The 20,825-nt window shown below is 31.0% G+C and overlaps 2 protein-coding genes across 2 annotated transcripts; both read left to right on the plus strand.

Moving 5' to 3' along the window:
• The first annotated feature begins 2,889 nt into the window (after window positions 1-2,889).
• Window positions 2,890-7,657, plus strand: LOC107016977 (translation initiation factor IF-2-like). Its single transcript, XM_015217272.2, has 6 exons — window positions 2,890-2,974; window positions 3,057-3,182; window positions 6,040-6,954; window positions 7,040-7,101; window positions 7,180-7,261; window positions 7,338-7,657. The coding sequence occupies exons 2-6, from the start codon at window positions 3,068-3,070 to the stop codon at window positions 7,433-7,435; spliced, it is 1,272 nt and encodes a 423-aa protein (XP_015072758.2). The 5' UTR covers window positions 2,890-2,974; window positions 3,057-3,067; the 3' UTR covers window positions 7,436-7,657.
• Window positions 7,658-18,973: 11,316 nt separating this feature from the next.
• On the plus strand, window positions 18,974-20,670 carry LOC107017912 (extensin-1-like). The gene is made up of 2 exons (XM_015218199.2): window positions 18,974-20,239; window positions 20,404-20,670. Exon 1 carries the CDS (start codon window positions 19,005-19,007, stop codon window positions 20,214-20,216), a length of 1,212 nt encoding a protein of 403 aa, XP_015073685.1. The 5' UTR covers window positions 18,974-19,004; the 3' UTR covers window positions 20,217-20,239; window positions 20,404-20,670.
• The last annotated feature ends 155 nt before the right edge of the window (window positions 20,671-20,825 follow it).

A 20,825-nucleotide genomic window follows, 5' to 3' on the forward strand; every position in this document is an offset into this window, starting at 1 on the left:
TATAATAAGGATAAATTAAATAACAAATTATTTGTTTGATTTTTCAATCAAACAAATAAAAAAGATTAATTTAGTATAATGACCAAGTGAAGAATGTGTGTGTGTGCGCGTGTGCGTGTGTGTGTGCGTGTGTGTGTGTGTGCGTGTGTGTGTGTGTGCGTGCGTGCGTGCGTGTGTGTGCGTGCGTGCGTGCATGCGTGTGTGTGTGTGTGTTGTGTGCGTGTGTGTGCGTGTGTCTGTGTGTGTGTGTGTGTGTCTGTGTGTGTGTGCGCGCGTGCGTGCGTGCGCGCGTGTGTGTGTGTGTCCGTGTGTGTGTGTGCGTGTGCGTGTGCGTGTGCGTGTGTGCGTGTGTGTGTGTTGCATATATATATATATATTATTCATTATTACTATTTATTAGAGCAACTCTGATGCTGATAAAGTAAAAATCTATGTTCTGTCCATATTCATGATCCTATATTTGTAGCAATCCTTTATTATGTTACTACACTATTATTAATTGTAACAACATATTTTTGTCGTAATAGAAAAATCAACGGACAAATTATTTGGATCGGAAAATTTTTTCATAGTAACTTGAAATTTTCTAACCTAGTTCAGATTTCGACGAAATCGAAGTCAGTGAGGTCTAGGAAAATCTGATGACAAATGAGTGATCTAATAATGAATTTGATCGCATGAATGGATAGATAAGATGCTAAGGAACCTGTACAATTTTACGGAATGAAATTCGGACGAGTAGAACTCTCGAAACTGACCGTAGCGTGAACCGGTAGTTTATGAGTATCATGGGTTGAAGGTATGTTGTGAAATGAGGGTTTGAAACTCTAATTTTGAGATTCCATCTCTGTGTAAGGTTCCAAAGCGAGATTTGTTCCGTTAGGGCGGGGTTGCTATGGCAGGATAGTGATCACCACAGCAGGCCAGTCGCGACTTCAGTCGAAAATAAACCCAAAAAATGTCATTATTCTGCAAATTTTGCTCTTCAGAGTCACGAGACAAACCAGAGAGACTTCTTGACAATTTTTCACCATTCTTTAGGCTAAAGTAAGGTTTTACTCTCCGAACGCATTTTTTGGATCAGTAGAATATAAATTCAGGGGTAATTATTGTTGGGGAGGGTTTTGAAATTGTTTTGGATGGTGGGAAAAACCCTACATGCATATTAGGATCATGAGTTTGGCCTAGAATTGATAATTTTGATCATAATCTGGATAAATTAGACCTTGATTAGTGATCTCCGTATTTAATTGTTTGTCTGAAGATCTAGAGCAAGCGAAAAAAATTCGAAAAGGAAAGAATCAAGTTTCTTAGGAGGGTTCAAGCTTTGTTTGAGGTAGGTGTAGTTGTGATTTCATATTAATGTGACGTATGTTAGTAATTACTTCATTTAATGTATATATGAATGCGAAAGTATTACAATATTGATCATGCTAATCGTAAATGAGTATGAATGAATAATTGTATGTCATGAATCAACACTTGATTGTATGATTATGAGAATGTATTTTGTGATTGTGGCTAGTTGAAATTGATCCAGTGTTCTGTTCCAACAGACTAACTTAGATCGGGTGTCACATTCCGACAAATATATGGAATCGGGTGTTACGTACGACACACTAACTTGGATTGGATATCACACGTATCGCTACACTTACAGTTTGAGTGTAGGTTACATGAGAAGACCATTGACTTGTTATAAAGATGTAGTTTAGAATGTGAAATTGGTCGTTGATCCTGAAATGATGACTGATATTGTATATATTTGGTATATGCTCATTTTGTTTTGTTGTGGTTACTTGTATATGCTTCACTTATTGGGAAAGTTGTGTAAACCTACTAGTAAACTGTGGTTGTGTACTGATACTGCACTTGCTCTTTTTTTGTTGAGTAAATGGTATCTTTATATAACTTTGGCAAACTTCATTTAAAAGGCCAGTGATCAAGATTGAATTCAAGGGTGAGCCAGTTCTTCCAGGCTTCCATAAGTTCTCATTATGTTTAGTCTATTTCATTTGGACTTAGACTAGTACTTTAGATATTCTTATGTCTAGTTGGGTTTGCACCCATTTTCTTAGACTTATTGAACTTTAGATGTTTCAGTACATGAACTTTCAGGTTCTAGACATATTTTCACATTTGTTTGTTAGACTTTTGAAGTTTATGGGAACTCCTTATTTTCCCATTCCTTTAGACATTTAAATCTGCTTTCGTATCTTTAAATATTTAGTTCTTAGGTTAGCTGATTAGTAATAATTGTTCTCTCATCAGGGGATTAGTGTGGGTGTCGACGATTTGAATCGTGACATTAATCCCTGATCATTTTGCGTGATGATCATACTAATAATTCAATCAAGTATACGAGCTGGTATAATACTGTATTTCAAACATTGTACTTCTTGTTGTACCCTACTTAAACGTAATTCTGTAAATATTTTTCATGATAAAAAAGAGTAAAAAATCTATTTTTTTTCCTGATTCAAGTGATACATTTTGCTTTACGAGATTCAAATTTTATAAATTTTGATCAATAGTATTTAAATATTTGACTTTAAATAAATCACAACTTTTAATACTTTTCATATACAATTTATGAATATCTAATTTTTTCAAATTGATCTAATTTAATCTAACTTCATATAAAAGTTAATATAACGTTCTTGTAGAAAAAGAAAAATACGTTAAGATTTTTAATTGATTTATGTGTGTGTTAAATCATTGAATGTACTATTGTACTAATGATATGCCCGACCCGAATCATTGAATGTACTACTGTACTAATGATATACCCGACCCGATGCACACCGGTATAGAACGATAAAACCAAAGCTTCTCCCCCAAATTTCTTTTTACAAATCCAGAGGCCTTTAGTTGTCTATTCCCCTCATTTTCCTTTCAAGGTAAAACGGCGCAGAAAAAAGCAGGTCCGTCAAAAGTCCGGTTCCTTCACGAAGAGCTAGGGTTTTCTTCTAAGGTTTCTACTTTATCCCCTTTCTCTCCTTGTTATACCAAAAATGTTTTTTTTAATTATTGTAAAATTATTCGTTTAACTGTAGAGAGAAGAAAGATGGAGGATGACTATTGGAATAATCAACCGCAACTTTCTGAATCTGCTGGATCGATCAATCAACCACAACTTTCTCAAGCTGTTGGATTGCTCAATCAACCGCATCTTGAATATGGTACGAACAAGTTTTGTGCTTTTTTTTGATAGCTTATATTTTGTGAGGAGGTAAAATGATTTTTTTTTATAATCGTCTTTGTTGCTTTGAAATTGATTGTAATTATCACTTAAATCACTAGAGATTATGAAATTCAAAAATCAATTTTCATTTTCCAGTCATAGAGAACTACATTTCGACATTTGAAATAGTTTCGATTGTAAATTAATAACTGATGAGATTTTAAAAAGTGAAATTCATTGAAAGTTTAGATGGTGATATATTTTGTAGGATGTGTTAGATCTTTATAAACTTTGGAAACAGTAGAGAAACTAAGTTCAATTAAGCCGAAACAATAATTTTTTTTTTTTAACATATAAATCAATGATTGATTTAGAATTTTCATTAAGGAGGTTTGAAAACTTGTAAACGTAGTTTCTAAAATTGATACTTGAAATATAAAGATAACTTTGAACCCCTCTTAACCATTGAACCATCTTCTAATCCTGTCCCATTTGCTTCTTTTTTTCTATTTTTTTAACTTGTCCTACCCTACCCTATTTAGCCCTGCTCCACCCTGTTCATTTTTCTCACTTTTTAAGTTTGTAGTTGTGCACTTCTTTTTCTCCTACAATCCAAATCATCTTACTTATTATCATCTATGGTATATTTTGAGATTTCATTTATTCTTCTTACTTGATTTGAATATAATACATTCTTTATTTTTTTTTTATCATGCATTTTAAATTCAAAGTAATTAATTAGATATTACTATTGTTTGAAATTTTTAGAATACACAATAAAAAAATTAAAAGATACCTCAGTAAAAATCTAAAATCTAATTTTTTTTCTTTCTCTATCCTCCAAATCAAATTCTTGCAACAATAAATTATTTTTGCCTTAGCTTCTTTCTATGCCATGTAAATAAGATGTAAATTTTTCGAGAAGCAATTCTTGTTGAATCACTATATAGCTTCTTTGAGAAACATTTAGAGCTTTGCTTGAATAATATATATAGATGTCCAAGACTCTACTACATGCCCTTGGGTTAAATGTACAACAATGATGAATTAAAAAAGTTATTGTTTTGACCTAGAAACACGACTCTACTACATGCCCTTGGGTTAAATGTACAACAATGATGAATTAAAAAAGTTATTGTTTTGACCTAGAAACACATATCTTATGCAATAGCCACATTGCAGTCGATTTCTGAACATTGAATTACCAAAATCACATAGAGCTTTAGCAAAACGGAATACGCCAATTGTACATTAGAATTATGAAAGCCTCCTTTACATATCCATTTAGTGATAATGGGAACAGACACAACCCGATGACATCCATATCAAAGTCTGGCCTATCCGCACTACTCTGAGACAACTTTGCTAAGATAGGGATATAAGTCTTCAGATGGCAGACCAACGAACAATCCTCTAGATATACTAAGCATTTGTACTAAGCTGCTAATGACAACGTCAAACTCTGTTCCAACTGGAAGTGTAGGCGACAAAATGACACTACGTCTCTATAATATTATGATCAACCCTGTAGTTGTGGATCTTTCTGCATTCTCTGTTAGATTTTGGTGCTCACCACTCTTTGGATTTCAAGATTGAATGCCTTGAATCCAAATCAAATTATTGTCATAATAGTACCCAATAAATCAGTCTTAGCTTAGACTCACAATAACTTTGGTGCCAAACAAATAGGATCTAAATTTCTACCAACGTGAAGACTACAACAAGTAATTTTTATTCAGTCAACTTGCATAACACCCTTCACAAATGTAGGTTAGAGAAAAATTTCAATGTATTTGTTGGAGATTCGAAGTATGCCTTGTTACACCATGAAGTGATACTTTCTGTAATTTAGCATAAGATTGAATCTTCACATCGTTTTAATATAGTATCTAGATGAGCCAAACAATCATCAGACAAGTCTCCTACAAACAGAAAAATCATCCATGAAAACTTCGATTGTGTCTTCCACCATATCTAAGAAACTAGACATCATGCAACGTTGAAAAGTCACCGATGCATTATACAACTCGAGTAACATCCTCTAGAGAGTAAACTTTGCATATAGGAAAGTAAAAATGGCCTTCTGTTGATCTCCAGAGGCTATATAAATCTGATTGTAGCCTGAATACCCATCCAAAAGGTAAAAAAAAAACAAAAAACAGTACCATCCTTTTACGAACAAGATGATCTAACATTTGATCCATGAATGAAACAATCTTTATCTGTCCTTTCATCATTTCCCTATAGCACGCCCAGTTACAATGAATGGTTTCCCAAAGATGATGAGTACTTCAAAATCAACCTTGTAGTCCAAGTTCATAAGGGATATGAAAGCTTCAACCTCAACTAGAACATCATGAATTAAAATCACACAGTCATAGCAAAACGTACTGCGCTCATTCTACATGGAATTGAGAAAGTTCCAGGATCCTCTTTCGTCTACATTAACGATCTGGAGGCTATGGTACTAATATGTAGAAACTTATCATCCCCTTCAAAACTAGCACCCCTTTTCTTAGTCACTATCTATAGATCCTTTATGAACTTTGCATAGCTCAAAATTTGTTCTAGAGCTTCAATTAGAGGGATGTTGATTCAGTATCAAGATGAACTTAGTTACATCTCATGTTAGTGATTATGGGAACAGACACAACTCGATGACATCCATATCTAAGTCTAGCCTACCCATACTTATTTGACAAACGCTGACAACTTTGCTAAGATTATGGATCTTCAGTAGTAAGGCCAGTGAACAATTCTTTAGGTATAAGCATTTACATTAAGCTGCTAGTGACAACAAACTTTGATCCAATTTACAGTTATAGTTACATTCTGACTTATCTATTTTGTTGCAGTAGCAGAAACTCCACAATCTGGGATGCCATCAGCTCAAGTAGTGGATCCACAATCAATTGGACAGTCAATCTTATTAGCCTATCAACGTTATCTCCACACTGTGGTAATCTCTGAAGCTGAAAATGCTCCTACATTTTTCTGTGGACCTGAGCTAGCTACAGCAGGGGGTAGTGGTAGTACTATACCTGATCCCCGTCCATCACCTGCCCTTCGTGATCCCCGCCCATCACCTGCTCTTCGTGATCCCCGTCCATCACCTGCTCTTCGTGATCCCCGTCCATCACCTGCTCTTGGTGATCCCCGTCCATCACCAGCCCTTCGTGATCCCCGTCCATCACCTGCTCTTGGTGATCCCCGTCCATCACCAGCCCTTCGTGATCCCCGTCCATCACCTGATCTTCGTGATCCCCGTCCATCACCAGCCCTTCGTGATCCCCGTCCATCACCTGCTCTTCGTGATCCCCGTCCACCACCTGCTCTTCGTGATCCCCGTCCATCACCTGCCCTTCGTGATCCCCGTCCATCAGCTCGTGGAAAAGAGCTAGCTATAGCAGGTGGTAGCATACCTTCCCTTGGTGTTAGTGTTGGGCCAGAGCTATCTAAGTCAGGTGGTAGTATACCTTCCCTTGGTGTTGGTGGTGGGCCAGAGCTATCTAAAGCAGGTGGTAGTATACCTTCCCTTGGTGTTGGTGGTGGGCCAGAGCTATCTAAAGCAGGTGGTAGTATACCTGCCCTTGGTGTTGGTGGTGGGCCAGAGCTAGCTAGAGCAGGTGGTAGTATACCTGCCCTTGGTGTTCGTCGTGGACCAGATGGAAGGCGGAGGTCTCATGAAACACTATCTCTACCTCCTGATGCTTCTAGCACCCTCTACATAGAGGGACTTCCTTCAGACTGCATCAGAAGAGAAGCAGCACGTATCCTTTGAAAATGTCATTACCAATTTTTTCAATACATATATATTTATAAGTTGCTTCATCCCTAACTACATTTCAAAAAAAGATATCTTTCGTCGTTTTACAGGCTACAAAGAATTGAGACTTGTTAAAAGGGACTCAAAATATGTAAGTTGATTGCTTAATTTATGCCTTTTGTATATATGTCTGTTTTGATTTTAAAAAAAAAAATTATTCATTTTGCAGCCTGCTAAACATCCTCTTATTCTTGGGTTTGTGGATTTTGAAAATCCAACATATGCTGCTACTGCTTTGAGGGCATTGCAAGGTGATTTTTCCACTGTCTCCACTTGAAAATATTATTTACATTTCGTATAAACTAATGGTCTGTTGAATTTTGTCAGGTTACATAATGGACGAACATGACAACCATTCTCCTTACTTGAGGTTGCAGTTCTCCAAGTTTCCAGGCAGGAGACTTACTGGTCGTGGGAAGCGATAGATAATATCGATTCAAGTACTGCTCTGTTTGAATTTAGTTATGTATTATCTACTGTTACTGAAAACTGCAATTGTACAATTGGCTCAACAATGGTGCTACTAGCCATTCTATTGGTTTTTGAAGCGGAGTTTTCCGCTTCAACAACCTGTGAAACTTAGTTTCTCAGACTTGAATTTTATCTTATTCTAAAACATGGATTATGTGATGATCAAGTTTACTTTTTGTTGTGTATTTGTTAAGTCTTATTTTAGAAATGTTTTTTTTTGGTGCTGGTGTAATTGGAAGCTAATTAAGTGTGGCAAATGTGGTTGATTTAAGCGAGTTGAGTCAATGGATTGGTTATTTCTGTCTTCTGCACAAGTTGGGGGCTAAAATAGGTGACAATGTTTGGATCGACTTATTTCAAGTGTTTTTAAGCTGAAACTCATACAATAGAAATCTTAACTTATGATTTTTAGCTTACTAGTTCCGTTTGTTTCATATTAATTAGTATAATGTTTTTAAAATCATACGTACTAAATATGTATATATGCTAACTGACTATCTAAAGGAAAAAACTAAAATTCAAAATAATGAACAGTGAGCCTATCCATATAATTACTTGATTCTTAAAAGCAAACTTAGATATTGTGTGAACTTACACTGAACAACTAAATTTAATTAGTAAGTAAATTCATATACAAAATATAATCCTCATGAGAAAATAATTTAAATGTGTTATGCCCAAATATAACATTGACTCTATTGAAGCAATGTTGATGCTAATTATATGTGTCCAGACTTTATAACTAAAAGAAAATGAAATATCAACAATATCTTCACCTCTAAAATAGTATAAATTCTACATATACTTTTATCATTTTTAGACACTACATTTTGATACTACACTAGATATACTATTTTTTTCATACGTCAATTTAGGTTATATATCTTGCCCAAATTAGTTCAACATTTAGGCATAGTTTTTTAGGCTCCTGTAAGGACGGGTTTGAGGAGTTCCACTCTTTCTTATCAAAGCTTAGTTATCCGTAAATGAGAACTCATTTTACTGATTGATTGGCTTACGATGAACTTATATTCCAATTTAACATATATTTTTTTTGCTCCTGCTCGATAACAGGCTTGTGTGCGAGCTTAATCCAATTTCAGTGAATGTATAAATATTAAGCTGCCTAACTTTTGACAAGTTGGGCGTGTTGTAGCCTTCTTTTTTTCCATTTTTAGTGGGAATCGATTTCTTTGTGTTCAAATAAAAAAATGTAGTAATCAAGAATGATATTATTCTACTTTCAAAGCATAACACTGAAAATGTTACTACATATAATATAATACCACCTCCAAACACACACACACACATTTAAATAACCCTAATCTTTATTTCTAACAAAAGTTTAACAAATATAACTATTGTATAATATGAGTATATACATTATACACTTAATATACATTAAATATACACCGATAATAACTTCAAACATTCCGATTAGGGGAGTGAAATATTTCAAAAATGATAAGATCATACAAGTCCATTAATATGGTTTCTAATTAATTGGTGTACCCTTTCCATATAATATAATGTATTTAACTCTATTAGATAAAAGTGAAGAAGGAAGAGGAAAATTTTAAATTTGCAATACACTATTTATTGATTTTCTATTTATTTCATAATTTCATCCTTTACAGAATATTTTAGTTAGTTGTTGAATCTCAGATCAACATGCTCAACACGTACAATCACCCTAACTTGTATACCATTATCTTTCTCTTGTATATTATACATAAATAATTGAGATATATATTGCTTCTCGAGAGTTAATTTAATTAATTTTCAAAGCTAAATTAGATTAATAAAAATAAAACTCATGTTTAAGAAAGAATTTATAAAGTGGTCCGACCTTTCTCCAAATTTCGTAGGTAATAAAAAGCTTAGTGTACTGAATATATATTTTTGATAATTTTTTTCTTTGTTCTTTTCACGTTCCCATAAAGCATGAGTATTTTCTCGGCCATTATTTACATCAAACTATACTAAATACCGCGATGAATCACAAATTAAGATAAAATATATATTACTTTAACTATGATTTAATAATAAGAGTGTATGTGAAAAGATGCATCGTTTATTCATTAAATAAGGTAAACAGAAAGTATGAGCAAGTGTTTATCCATTTTCTTTGATGCTATTTAGTAATTCAGAATTGAATTCTCACAAGCAAAAAAAAGAAAAAAAAAGAAGAAAATTAAGGTATAATTAATTTTAAAAAATTGTATCAACAAATCTCACTTTAAAGTTTCCAAAAGCAAGCAATCAATCAACGAATAAGTGATTATAACAGGAAAAAGAAAAGCTTTAGTAGGTAAATGAAAACAAATTTCACAAATCAAAAAGAGGTAAAGTAACAAAGAAAATAATCTTGTTTGTTATATGATTAGTACTTCTTCCTCCTTTGACTAAAGATTTTGAATTCGAATCCTCTCAATATAGTATTTTCTTTATTAAGGAGCATTTATCTTTCAATATAAGATTTTTTAATGTGAATTTAAATTTAATCATGCTCTAATATGAATATCAGACACCAAATATTTTTTGACTAAAGATTTTGAATTCGAATCCTCATGTTCAGTACAATATTTTCTTTATTAAGGAGCATTTTTATTTTTTAATATAAGACTTTTTAATGTGAATTTGAATTTAATCATGCTCTAATATATCAGACACCAAACATTTTTGACTAAAGATTTTGAATTTGAATTCGAATCCTGTACAATATTTTCTTTATTAAGGAGCGTTTTTTATCTTTCAATATAAGACTTTTTAATGTAAATTTAAATTTAATCATGCTCTAATATAAATATCGGACACCAAATATTTTTTGACTAAAGATTTTGAATTCGAATCCTCATGTTCAGTACAATATTTTCTTTATTAAGGAGCATTTTATCTTTTAATATAAAACTTTTTAATATAAATTTAAATCTAATCATGCTCTAATATGAATATCAGACACCAAACATTTAAAAAGAAAAAGAAAAAAATCTTGTGCTTTCTAATTTATCACAACCCCACATGCATTTAGTATTTCTATTGACCTTTCAATGTTTTTTTGATTATCTTGCATGGGATCTTCAAATGCTTTTACCTACCACAAAAAAATAATAAAATATTATCCTACGTGACATAAATCTAATTGAAAAGGATTACTAGTCAAATGATGCTTTTTTTTTTTTATAGAGTTTATTATTTTATTTACTTACCCTTTTTTGTAAGTGTATAGACACTGATTTTTGACATCATAAATTGTTAATTCCGTGTTTAGCGGTAGAAAAATGTGGAGAAGGGGACATGTTACAACAATTAATTAATAGCATTTCCTTATCTTTTATTTGGACCTTTTTTTTTGTCTTTTTCTTATTTTTTTTAATTAGCTTAATTCAATTTATTTTAATCGTTACCAATTTTATCATATTATTCATTAATAGTAAAATATCATAAAGTATAACCTTCAATCACTTTATGATTAGTTTGATTGTGTAAATAATATCGATAACAATATATAATTATAATAATTCAGTATTATCTCACGGATGAGAAACAAAATATTGTTCATATTGTCGTTATATAGAACTAGTATATTATACGATAAATTTTCAATAGTTTCGTGAGAATGCTGAAGTTTAGTGCGGGGTTAGGTCAAATAGATTAATTATGTAACTAATTATATTTTATTTGGATTAAATTAATGTTACTTCAATTATTGAGTATAGGGTATTCTATCTTTAGATTTAAGTAATGTTAATTCCGTGTTCCTCGGAATTTTATAATTGTTGGATTTAATCAACTAATTAGTTTGTCTCTTCCTCATTTTACTATGCAAATAAAGAAAATATTATGTAAATTAAGAATATAATTATATGGATGCAAATGTGTTTATGTTAGGCACTATATTTTCTTTAAAAAATTACCATAAAGTATATAGTTCGTTTCGACAATAAGACATTTTCCTTCTTTTTTTTTAAATGCTTTTTAATTTGATCTATTTTCTTTTAATCTTTTTAACAAAAAAGTTTTTTTTTTAAATAATTCGTTAAATTCAGTCTTACATGACATATTTAATATCATAAAATTAATGAATATTTTAATATTATAAATATATTTTTAATATATAATCACAAATTTTAAATATATTGTTATGTATTTATAACATTATATCAAATTAAAATAGATCAAATAAATTAAAACGAAAATAAAAACTATATATAATCCGTTTTAAAAAAAAAAGAGCAAACAAAAGAGAATAGAAGATTTCTGACTAGTTGGTACAAATATTTATTTATCTAATATAAATAGTATGTCGGTAATAATTTTACTTATTGACTAGGTCAAAATAGGTAAGATCTGTACTTATATAATAAAATATAAGATCCATATATATTTTTAAAAAATTAATGGAAGAAAATTAGTAATTTTATTTTTGTCGGTGATTAAGTTTTATGCTAATAATCAATTGTTTTGCAAATTAAAATGTGAAATTCATTGGATGAACCAAATGAAGCCCTCCATGTAGATTGAACTACTAATAAATTATTAACATTTTTTTCTACTTATTTATTTTTAAGAATTGAGAATGGAAGATGAAATTATAAGACGGATAAATAATTACAATTGTAAAAGAGATATTTAGTGACAATACACTTTTCTTTTTAAAATTTATTTAAAATCAGTTAAGTTAATTTGATTACTTCGAAAATCACTAAAGACTTTTATTCATATTATATTATTACCACAATTTTTGTTTGTTTGTTTGGCTTATTATATGTGTGTATGGACAACTTGACAAACATTCATTGATTTCGAGAGAAAAAAAAAATCAGCCATAGTTTTTCATCATAGTTTAACAAAATATAAAAAAATAATAATTTACATTTTTGGATTAGACAAATGAGGAAGAAAAAGAGTACGATAATATAATTTTGAGGAAATGAAAGAAAAACAGGTTTTGTAGTGCTAAATTAATTAACAAGCAATGTTGGTCCCATTTTGATATTCTAAAATTGAACATAAAAAAATCATAATTATCATGATAATTTTAATATTCGGAGTTTAAGACACAAACATGTTCAACTCAAGCTTTTATGTTTTTCATTTTAATTTTACTGTCCCTAACACTCAAGTACTTAAATTTAAAGAAAAAAAAAATAGAAGTGCAATTATCCAACTAACAAATTAGACAATCAATATTATTTTCTTAAAAAAATATAAGTGCCACATCGTTATGAATTATTTAATTCTCAAGTCGTCGAAAACAACAACATAGTCAATGAAAAATGTGTTCGGCGAAGAGCTGTCGACTTTTATGAAAAATTATAACTTTTTCGATAAGGCACAATAAACATTTGTTCACACTATCCTTTGTTGTCTCTAAGTACACAGATTTCCTCTCATTTTACAATAACCAATTTTTTAGACTTTTTCTTCTACTACTAAATCTAGTAATCTAAGTGTACTTTACTATCATTGAATGGTTTCCTGATGCCGTGGATATAGTATCGCTACATCGATGAGTAAGATCATTCTATCATGGGAGAATATATTTCATTAACCTCAATCGGGTACTTGAGGAGAATAATTTCCTTAAGGGGACACTACGCATTCCGTGGGTTCGATTTTCTTCTTTGAGAAAAATATTTTACATATTGTTTCTAATCTGTTTCTGGTTCAATTTTTTCTATTGATTTTAATTTTTTAATTTTGAAAATATTTTTTAAACTTTGTTGTTTCTTATCAAATTTTTAAAAATTTTTGCCCTAATTATCTTAGGTCTACATGATGAACTACAAAATGAAATTCTTTAGTTTGAGAAGGTTAGAATATACGCAAGTCTAACTATTATTTTTCTGAGATTAAAAAAATATTTTTCAAAAACATTAGAATCGAGCAAATTAAAACAATAATAATTAAAAGAAGAAAGAATAGTAAAGAAAAACATGAAGAAGGTGCAATCACTTAATAATTCTAAAGTCAAATATCAAACTAAATTATGAATAAAGTATAATTTTGAGTGTTACTATTTCTTTGATAACAACAAAAAATGGGGTTAGAAATAAGTAGCTATCAATATTGATTGGATGCTTGACTCGGCGAATGGAGATTGCAAAACCAATATAAAAACAATACTTACTTTATTTTTTATTTTATGTGATATTTTTTTTAATTATTTAATAAAATAATTCCATTTTAATATTTAAAATTGTTATTTTTTTGGTATTTTATCTTTCACTTACACGTTAGAAAATGAGCACTTTTAACATGAAAATTAACGTCTAGAGATATTTTTACATTTTTTTCAAAAATTAAAATACACATAAAAATTCGAATTCTTCTTAATATTGAAAAAAAAAAGGTATGATCAAAATGCCGCCACATGGAAAAGGACAGTGTAGTAGTAATTTTGTGGGTCAATTGTCTAATAAATCAAGATGTGAAATTTCAATCATATCATACACCAAATTATTATTTATAAGTGGCATCTTCTCAATTAATCAACTCATTCTAATAATTTTTTGATTTAACTTGTGGGCTAACCTTTGTTCACTACTTGGGGCCTTGGTTTCCTTGTGTGCCTTCATCATATTTTTTAACTTGTCCTTTTTTTAAAAAATTTGAATTTTTCTAGATTAACTTGAACGTGAAACGTCCATTCTTAATTTATTTATTTATTTAGGTCTGAAGATGATAGAAATGTACTCCCTCTTGAGTACTAAGCACTTTGAACATTTTAGGCATAAGTGTCTCAAACTTTTTCTAATTTACACAACAAATATGTGATCACTTCTTTGTATAGCATTTTCATGCTTGTGTGAGTCTGTAGATTCTTTGGAGTCTATTTAAATATGAGTACAATTAAGCACAAAAATTATTAATTATATGTGGTCTTCAAGCATTTCAAATCTTTCACATCATTAAAATCAAGAATTAGCGACTGACTAATTCTATAATCTCAAATAACAAAGTTTGTCATTAATCTTATTTAGCAACAAATAATTGATAAAATTATCAATAAAATTATATTAACCGTGAGCAATTTACAGCGACACGAAATTCAGTATTTCATTTTTGTTAAGGTGGAAGCTTGCTTTTATTTCAAATATTGTTTAAGGTGGAACTTGGAAGCTTCCTTTTATTATTTTATGCCTTCGACAACATATTATTATTAATTAATATAAAAAAGGAATAAGAGTCCGAAAAATATTCACCTTTGATTGAATTTGCTGTCGCAATAACTTTCATGAAGACCTTTTATACTCTTCCTAGACTATTTAATATCGTTTTTTACTCATATATATTTGCCCACGTAGACATAAAAAATAATGCTAAATTATAAATAGTAATGTGCCCTCACGGGCACATATATACATTTGCAATACACTATTAAATAGTTCAGGAGGTAAAAAATATACTATTAAATATTTCAGGGAGGTAATAGATCCTCATAAAAGTTTAGTATCACAACAATAAATTCGTTCAAAATTAAAATATTTTTCATACTATTATCCGTTATAGAAAAACTTTGTATTATTCTTTTGAAAATTAAGGTAGTAAGCTTAATTATTATACAAGTGATATGTGATCTTTTCTTTTCTCAAAAAGTTGTTACAACCCTTTTTTCCCTCTTTTGAAGAAAAATCTTACCAATACCTTCACACGCCAACACTTTTAAAGAAAATAAGAATATCGTTAGATAAATTTTATAGCTAAATAATAAAATTAATGACAAATTTAATTTACCGATGGCCGATGAGTTTTTAGCAACATAGTATAAAGCTAATTTAAGTTTTTTTTTTTTATATATATATTACCTTGGTTCTTTCCTCTCTCCTGGATAATTAATTTTATAAAACATGATTGTGTACCACAATTTGAACATACATGTTGTATATGTCTGGATCCTTCTGGATCCCATTTTTTTTGGCTTTTGGCTTTTGGATAACTTTTCTCAACGTTAGTCCATTGCTTAAACATGAAATATTTACCTCAATTATTTATCGGTAATAATATAATAAGACATTATTAAATATGATTTTTTACAACAAATGCTCGATATAAAATATCGCTATATGTTTAATTATTGTAGTTAGATAATTAACTCAGTTACTGCTACATATTTTTTTATAACAATATTTAACCTATTATCATCAAAAGAGGATGTCTCTTTTATTGTAGTGTAAACTTAATAATTAAGATAATTAAAATTCAAAAATATATCTTATTGATTCACATAAACTTTTTCAATATTGAGCTACAATATATCGATCGTTGAATTTCTTGCCTTCTCTACTATAAAAATAAAAAGAGAAAGAACTAATTGCTTTATTTGGTACTGAATATGGGCCACATGTAAAGTTTTTCTCGAGTCTTCTCTAAGATTTCACTCTCTGAAAATGACCTAGTTAAAGTGATGCACATGCATGAAATTTCCCTACTCCCCTCCGAGTCGCATCGGCATAGCTTGAAATTTTATTAAAGGTATTTAAAAATTAATAGTTTATAAAAATAATTCAATAATGGTTTTACTTAATTTTACAAATTAAACTATATAATATTAATGATTAATTTTTCTAATTTAAAAATTTATCAAAAATTTTAAAATGAAATTACATAATATTTAGTTTTAATGTTCATATTTATCTAATAGAAAATAAACGGACAAATAAGAAAAAAGAGAAAATTCAGTTTAGAGTGAGATCACTTTTATGCTTCAAAATTTCACGAACTTCTGATGACTAACAATGAGAAATGAAAAATAAAAAGTAGAATCAACGAGTTATACTAAAAGAAATTCTATACGGAGACTCTTCACTGTTAGTAGCTTTATGGAATAAACAAAATAAATAAATAGGGTTTGTTTATTAATTTTAAATTAAATAATTACTTTTAAATTTTATTTAAATTTTGAATGAAAAAAAATATCAAAGGTCAAATAACTTATTTAGGGGATTTGAGCTTGCACACATGAGGTTGCAAAGAAATTTGTTTGGTTGGACGACTAAAATCACTAAGCTAAGAGACTATTATTTTCCAAGAAAATTTAAAATGAATTATTTAATCATTTAAAATATTATTTTATTTATAAATATAATGTAATTTTTCGATAGAGAGTGTCCGATTGAACACCCTCTAAACAAAGAGTAGCTACACCCCCGCCGAATTAGGACAGAGAAAAAGATGAATCCAAAATTTTAAATTTATAATAATTTTTGAAATTGAATAGATTAATTTACTAAATTCTATGTAAGATATTAGTTATACATATTAAGTTACTTTTTTGAATACAAATATGAAACTTTGATCAAATTAATGAAATTTTGTTTAACTTTGCAGCAAAAACTCTATCTACATCCTTAATTATAGTGGTAGGGAAGGGGGGAAGCGAGGTGGTTCATCCAAATCTCTTTGTTAGAAAAATTTACTTCCCATGCATAAGATCTAATTATTTTTTTTAACGATATCTTAATAAATATCTCATTGAATCACATAAATTTTCAATATAGAACTATAAAAATCATTGAACATTTTGTCTTCTCTACCACCCAAAAGGAAAGAATAATGGGCCACATGCATAGTTTTTTCTTGTCTTCTCTAGATTTAACTCTCTGAAAATGACCTAGTAAAAATGCTAATTAAAATTCACCCACTCCCTTCCATGTTAGGGAGTGTGATTGGGACTTGGGATAGAGATCATAATAGGGCGGTGTGGGTTGGATTGAGCTTAATTCGTAAAATATTTTTATCTGTTTTACTTTGTTTTGTATAACAATTTTTTTAATTTTCAATCAGTCTTATCCTTATATAATATTTTAAATTAAGTTTGATACTAAAAATAAAATTTATATAAATAAATTTATTTTTTTATTGTGTTGTATTAATTTAATAGAATGATTTAAAATTTTATTTTTTAGAGGTCAATTAAGAAGCACTTAAGAAACCGTATTAGTTTTAATTGAATCATTTTTATTTACTATCTTGAATATTAGTAACTTTATAGAACTATCTTAATAAATAATGCTCTATCACTCATATTTACATGTAAAAAAAAAAAACGTTTGAACCCGCATAGAGCTGCATAGACTTTTAACCTGCCCCGACCCCACCCCCCACCCCACAGACATTAATATTTAAAAAATCTACTTCATCCCGCCCCACATTCCTTGCCACCCCCGAATAACCTTAAAATCGTCTCGCATAGTCTTAAGGCCTCCCCACATGTACCCCGCCCAATTAATTTTTATGTACATTTAGTTTTTTATATTTAAATTTTTTTTGTTAGAAATATTAGCTCCGCCACTAACTTATGGGTTAATATTTAAGTCAAGTAATGTATTGAATCTTTATTTTAATTGAAAAATCACCTTGAAAATGCTCAATGGTATTTTTGTATATTATCACTTTTATTGATCAATTTCTCATCTTAATGTAATAAACTCTTTTTTTTTTTTCTCTTTAGTATAGGCTTACACGTTGAGCCTAGAGAAAGGATAGATTAAAAGCTCACTGGCATGCTTGTTGAAGCACATGTGAAGGTAATTTAACCAGTCAGAATTAATTGCTACAATTGTTATTTTTATTTTGGTAGGAAATTGGTACAATTATTATTTTATTGACAGGAAATATATTGGTACAATTATGTTTCTCACCAGAATGCCATAAATTTAGTAATTCTTCTTATTTTCTCCTATCCATATGTCCTATTCTTCACTAGAGGGATGAATCAAATCTTAATTTACTACTAATCATGATGAAAATCAACTTTTCAACAACACAAAGATTGACACTAATCATCGTAAAAGTTAAATTTATTCTACTTTTATCATTAATTCATGAAGCATGTGGAATTGGTACAATTATGTTTAATAATTTTGTTTTCATGATGAACATATAATCATACATGTGAATAGAACATTTCAAACAAACTAAGAGTCATATAAACAACAAAAAATGGTGCGGGACTGTTTTAGCTTTAATCATAGGTTTCAGATTTGAGTCCTGAATATTAAGAAAATCAGTTGAAAACATCATCACCAAATGAATTCTACACAATTCGATTTTAATGAGGGCTTCTCAGAAAAGGAAAAGGATTATAAAAGAGTCATATAATATAACAAGATGTTGTGCATTTTTTTTACTAAGATCATGGATTCGCACATATTTTTAAAAGCTTAAGTACTATATTATATACTATTAAAAAGATGGGAGAAGAAAGAAGACTTTCAACTTTGAATTATTGCATCACAAATAGTATAGCTGCCATAATAGTTTATTCTTTTGCTTAGCTTGCAGCCTCTATCCAACAAATAAAGTATACCAATTACTCAAGTCAAATTGAGGCTACAACATGACAAAACCAAATCAAAATGCTTTTTAACTTTTAGGGTGGTTTTAATAAGTATTATATTGAGACTTTTACCTTAATCAATAAAATTCTTGAAAATGGTAAATGTCTAAATGAAAGCTATATAAAGGGGTTTGATTGAAGCTTAAGAGGACAACAACTTCTCTTCTTTGTTTCAAATTATGGGGAAAATGGCCTCTCTAGTTGCTACTCTTTTAGTGGTTTTAGTGTCACTTAGCTTAGCTTCTGAAAGCTCAGCAAATTACCAATACTCATCTCCTCCACCACCAGTGCATGTCTATCCATCACCACCCCACCATCCACTATATAAGTCTCCTCCACCACACCATCACCATCCTGTTTACAAGTCTCCACCACCATCTGAGAAGCCACACTACCCTCCACACACCCCCGTTTACAAGTCTCCTCCACCACACCATCACCATCCCGTTTACAAGTCCCCACCACCTTCAACTCCTGTTTACAAGTCGCCACCACCACCTAAGACGCCACACTACCCTCCACATACACCAGTTTATAAGTCTCCTCCTCCACGCCATCATCATCCCGTTTACAAGTCTCCACCACCTCCAACTCCTGTTTACAAGTCACCACCACCACCCAAGGACCCACACTACCCTCCACACACCCCAGTTTACAAGTCACCACCACCACCAACTCCGGTTTACAAGTCTCCACCACCTCCGAAAGAACCACACTACCCACCACATACACCAGTGTACAAGTCTCCACCACCACCAACTCCAGTGTACAAGTCACCACCACCACCCAAGAGGCCATACCATCCTCCACCAACACCATATCATCCCACACCAGTTTATAAGTCTCCACCACCACCAACTCCAGTGTACAAGTCACCACCACCCCCAACTCCCGTTTACAAGTCACCACCACCACCAGTGAAGCCATACCATCCCGCACCAATATACAAGTCTCCACCACCCCCAACTCCCGTTTACAAATCACCACCACCACCAGTGAAGCCATACCATCCTGCACCAGTATACAAGTCACCACCACCTCCAACACCCGTTTACAAGTCACCACCACCACCAGTGAAGCCATACCATCCTACACCTGTATACAAGTCTCCACCACCACCAACTCCCGTCTACAAGTCACCACCACCACCAGTGAAGCCATATCATCCCTCACCAACACCATACCACCCTACACCAGTATACAAGTCTCCACCACCACCAACTCCCGTTTACAAGTCCCCACCACCACCAGTAAAGCCATACCACCCTTCACCAACACCATACCATCCTAAACCAGTATACAAGTCTCCACCACCACCAACTCCAGTCTACAAGTCTCCACCAGCAACCCACTATGTTTACTCCTCTCCCCCTCCTCCCTACCATTACTAAGAAGTGACTTTACTATATCTGAGGTAATTAATATGAACTTAAACCTTTACAAAAATATATAAGTAAAATGCAATGCAATAATAAGTTGCACAATTATTTCTTCATGCAAAACATTAATAAAAATACTTTAAGTTTGTTTACTTCTCATTTTATATGTTCTCATTCACAATATTATATTGTTATGCAGGAAAAGCATAATGTTGAGCTGAAAGAAAGGCATTTTCCATTTTCAAGAAGAAAATTATAGTAAATAATAAGGCTTACAGAAGATCAGACGAAGTTCTTTTGTAGCTTTCATGTTATCTAAGCAGTCTTAGTGATATATTGTTTTTGCACTCTATTTTTATATATTACTTTTATGTGTCTTTGTGTATGTTTGCTCACTTTCAATCTTCTTGCAAAATGCAGAGTTTATTTATGAGATCATCATGAATAAAATAAGTTATTACTACTCCTATATGTTTTAATTAACTTCTCATCACAATATATATTACCTTTGTTTTCATTTTATCATGTGCTCATATTTTAAGTACTAAAATGAATTTATAAAATTTTGATGTGAACACAACATTTACAATTTTTTTCAAATAGAACTATTTATATATATAT

Source organism: Solanum pennellii, chromosome 4 (assembly GCF_001406875.1).
Source record: "Solanum pennellii chromosome 4, SPENNV200".
NCBI classification, from domain to species: Eukaryota; Viridiplantae; Streptophyta; class Magnoliopsida; order Solanales; family Solanaceae; genus Solanum; species Solanum pennellii.